This window comes from Cariama cristata, unplaced genomic scaffold (genome assembly GCF_000690535.1).
Source record: "Cariama cristata isolate BGI_N322 unplaced genomic scaffold, ASM69053v1 scaffold12010, whole genome shotgun sequence".
In the NCBI taxonomy this organism is placed as follows: domain Eukaryota; kingdom Metazoa; phylum Chordata; class Aves; order Cariamiformes; family Cariamidae; genus Cariama; species Cariama cristata.
In genome coordinates this window covers 79,187-83,835 of record NW_009595320.1, presented here as the reverse complement: position 1 = coordinate 83,835, position 4,649 = coordinate 79,187, and the positions used below count along the sequence as shown (strand labels likewise).

The 4,649-nt window shown below is 41.1% G+C and overlaps 1 protein-coding gene across 1 annotated transcript in view; it reads right to left on the bottom strand.

Moving 5' to 3' along the window:
* Positions 1-1,530: 1,530 nt before the first annotated feature.
* Positions 1,531-4,649, bottom strand: part of AMPH (amphiphysin) — a gene marked incomplete at both ends in the record, with an annotated part of 33,811 nt that continues 30,692 nt past the window's right edge. Inside the window, one exon of the mRNA XM_009701656.1 lies at positions 1,531-1,638. Within this exon, the coding sequence (XP_009699958.1) occupies positions 1,531-1,638 (108 nt within the window). The remainder of the gene's footprint in view (positions 1,639-4,649) is intronic.

Genomic DNA, 4,649 nt, shown 5'->3' with positions numbered 1-4,649 from the left:
TATATATATGTTGGGAGGAAAGGTGAAAGGAGAAAAGAGAGTGAAGGTGCTCAGTGAATACTTCCTATGCACCTAGATGAAAACTCACAATATAATTCTACCCAGAATTATATTCTGTATGTCATGGTACACTTGAATCTAAATCAACTCTTTCACTAAACTAATGAACTCTTCTACCATCTGTACATATGACGTCAGGACAAACGTGCTCTGTCACAAAAGTTAAATGTCTTTGGTTTAATGATCCCACTGCTCTAATCAGCATTATTTCAAGACAAGCTGAAAGAGTAGAGTTAGCAAAGCCACAGCTAGAGTTTTCTGTCACCGCTGAATGCCAAAGAATTTCCTTCCTCTTCCCTTCTCCGTTTAGAGGGAGCAAGACAAATAATATGCAAGATGCACAAAGCCTCTGCTATAATTAAACATTTTTCCTAGCAAACCACAATAAGAAATTTCAGCTAACAGAGTACTGACAATACACTGTTTTTCTGACAGTGCATAACCCATCAGAGACCACTACAGATTTCATTCCATTACTAGGACTGCACACCAAATAAGAAATTAATTAACTGAGGAAGAGATCAGCAGAGAACCAGGACTATCCCAGCCTTAAATCTTCTTGTCTTCTCACACCTCTCCCAGTGTTGCGTTCCTGAACAGCTGGTTAGTCCTCTCATGTCTCGCAGTACAAGCCAGGTTAGTGACAGCCACAGGGATAACAGGTTTGGCTAACAGTGGCTTAATGTTGTTTCCTTCTCTGTGTACAACACAGCACTACAGCTCTGCTGGCCAGGAGAACTTCCCTACTGTACTATCAGCCCTATGGGTAGCGAGGGAGAGTTCTGGATCTTAAAATAGCAGGTCTCCTAGGGTAAGGCCTTTTTTTTTTTCTCTTTTAGTTTTCTTTTTTTTTTCCACACTGCTGCAAGAAACTACCATGGCAAATATTACCATAGAATGCAGAATTTCTTTAACACCACATCCTGCAAGGAAACATCCTATTCCATCCTCTCCTTTTGCTTGAGGTTAGGTCTAAAATAGATTTATAAAAGCAAAACCACTCAGATCACATCCACTGCTTGGTACAGAAACTCCATCACAGCAAAGCAATCGCATGCTGACTCCACGAGACCTAGGTCCCTTGAGGCTTCTTTCCAGACATGAAGAGTCAAAGCCAGGTCAGAAAAATTGTCAGAAAAACATGCACCAGAGAATTATAATGCTAGCACTAAGAGTTATCCTGAAGATGGAAAATAACGGCATGCTGAAGTGAAGGCCAAGGTACCCGCAAACATTCTCATTGGCAAACATCTCATTTTACCACCTGACAATTTCCTCTCCTTCCAGTACATCATCAAGTACAGGGTTACTGAAGAGGAAAGATAGATGGCTGACTAGAGCTGCTCAGGAAGATCAAGTTTTTCAGACACGGCACATACGCTGCTCATTAGTACACAAGGTAAATCTTTGCTACCAAACACAGCACACGTTGCATTCATATGCTTTGCCTACCTCAAGGCAAAGAGATACCTGAGACATGGGTGAATGAGTAACTCCTGTTGGTACAACTTCTGGCTTGAAAGGGTCGAAGTCCAAATCTAGCAAAGATTCCTCTTTCTTAGCCTCAGGAACTTCATTCTGTTAGAAGAGAAATATAACTCTTGAAAAACTCATCTTTCAAAAGCTGCCCAGGGCAGCAAAATATTAAAAGGTACAAAAAAAAAAACAACCCCCGTATCACAGACTTTCTAGCTGTGGTGCAAGCCAGGAGGGGAAGAAGCTCTGAAGGCTTTCCTGAGCTTTAGTGTAACTTTGAATTTTATTTTTATGAGCTTGACTCTTACGATGCCTTTCTCTGTAGTGCAGCTTTGCCTTTTCAGGCTAAACAAATCAGAGTCCTTTTGAAAAAGGGTTGAGTGTTCACCATTTGACTGTGAGGGCCCTGTTAAAGTGCTTTGAGACAGACACCAAAATTAAAAACTACATAAATGGCACCCAATGTCCATACATTCTAATAAGCAAATCTCTCCCCAAACACAAGCATCAGTAAAAAGCCAACACAGAAGGACATAAATGCATTTGAATTAAATTTCAATTCTGAACATGAATACCAATTTACATTTAACGCTGCCCTTAGCTCTAAACTTTAGGAAACACCTTATATAACACTAACTAAATCTTGCTACACTGATCTGCTCTTACAAAACTGGATTACACAGTAGAGCCTTTTTTTGTTTGCAATTAATGAATTAGCCAAGGCCCCTGAGGTCATTATAAATATATATATTGATTCAATGGGCTACAGGTCTTTCCCACTGTAAAGTAACATGAAAAAATAATTAGTGTGCTTCAACATAAATTTTAATTAGCATAAGATTGTAGGTGAGATTTAATTATCACTAATGATAAACATTCTAGGCAAGCATCTTCATTTTGATAACAAGGCTAGTATTGCCTACTGCTAGTTCAGTGTTTACCAAAGAGTGAGAGAAGTTGGTCTTTTGATGTGCAGAATATGTAAAGTATTCATTAGAATGCTATTTGGAAAAGTGTTCAGATTGGAAACGGTACCATGGGGAATCATTTGTGCATATACATTCACACATAGTCTTGTGTAAGAATGGTAACACAGGCTCAGACCACGTAGTCCAATGCTCTGTTCTGACTGTGACCAAAGTGTATACCGGGAAGCCTGCAAGAACATGGCAGTCTTAAGAACAGCAAAACTAGGAGATAATAATAATGATGATAATAATAGTAAAATAAACTAACAAAGCCCTTGTATTACCAAAACATTTAAGAGTACTCATATGATAATACAGCTTGACAAAACACCACAGCATTAGCGAGCATATAATCAGAAGTGGATGGAAATGGAAAAGTTAACTATCTTTCAGTGAGGTTCAAGAATGAAGTTGTTATTTATGAGGACTGAAGAAATGAACAGGAGTCTCACCGAGGCCATGTCCAATGACAGCTGAAGTATCTGTAGTGACAAGGTACTGATCGCTGACTGCAAAAGTTACCATTACCTTCAGACCAAAATGAAGAGAACACTTGTTGTAACTTTAGGAACAAAGACCCAAATAAACATATAGAGTAGCTGAGATATCTCATTAGATGGAGATATACGAGAAACAGGAACCTCAGGAAATCCCTCGATAAGGGACGCAGCTGTGACAGGAAGGCTTGCCAATCATCCTCTGTTAATTCCACCGTAGCATGACGAAGCATGAATAAATGCCACATTTGAAAGAGGTGGCTGTGGTAGAAGTAAGATTGTACCTCTCAGAGGACACATATGCATAAGGGATGGAGAAGGCACAAGAAAACTGCAAGGACCACCAGAACTGCCACCCCCTCTCTGCACACAGTCTGTACAAGCCTTAAAACAGCCCTCACAGATATGTTGTCCACTTCAGAGCTGTCGGACACACTCAGAGACGTTAAGGACCTGGAGGGAGCATATTGTAAAGGTCTACAATGCCCAAGCTAGTAACTGGACACTAGGGAGCAACATGATCTGAAGAAAAAAATAAAGCAAGAAACACTAATTTCTAAATGATCCTTTCATCCAGTCACCCAGATATCACATCTTCTCATCTATTTTTTTCATTTAGCAGTAATTAAATGTACTCTCGACAATGAATAAACTGGAAGTGTGAGCTGCTTTGTTGAATCAGGGCCATAATATTCAACAGCATCAAGCAGAACTGTCTTTCAGCATCTTGCACAACACTGAATGCTTGGTAAAGACAGACAACCAACAACAATTACAGGTTATTTGTGTCCAGATGAGAAAAGTGTTTGGCCTGTTCGTAATCCTCTCTGAAACACGGGATTAAAGCAGCAAAGCTCTATTCATCAGCCTGTTGGTTTTGTGCCTCGGCGAGAGCATGGTGCCAGGGACACCAGTGGTGGGCACAATTAGAGGGCTCTGCAGGCTCAATAGCTCCCTCCATACCACCCAACAAGGGCTCTGGGAGCACAGGAGATGCCATAAGCACCAAGAGAAGTAAGTCCGTATTTCCTGTGGATTTGATGCAATACATTTTCAATAACTGGTTCTCTTACAGAAGGATATAAGACCTATACATCACACTATATGGGTATGCCTGTACGTACTCAGACATCTCAGATACAGTAAGGATGCTGTAGCGATGGGGGTGGGTTTTGTGGAGGGAGAAGCACAGATGATTCACGAGAAGGTGGCCAGGGAATAGCCGAGGTCATTCCCAGGTCCTTGACTGCGGAGGAGGGAGGGACATAAATCACTCACTGAAGGAAGATCAAATTTTCCTTGAGAGACAAGGGAAAGATTTCAGTTCTCAGGAACATGCCCCACCTTTATTCCGCCATTCTCTTTTTATACTATTCTTTCATAGAAAGGATGTAAGAATTCTGGAAGTGTGACTTACACTCGTTTCAATGACCTTTCTAGTGTCAGCTCTTAATGGAAAAGCAAACCGGTTCCATTTCTGCTTCCTTGGCTGGCCTGACAGGTGAAGGTTAGATGGATACAGCATTTAATGCAGGGGGTCACATCTAGCACAGGTTACACCGACTCTTACCACTGACGCCGAGGCTCATGCTGCCAGAGGTGTAACTCCCTTGAAGGCAGGGTACAATGATGCAACAGACCTGCAAAC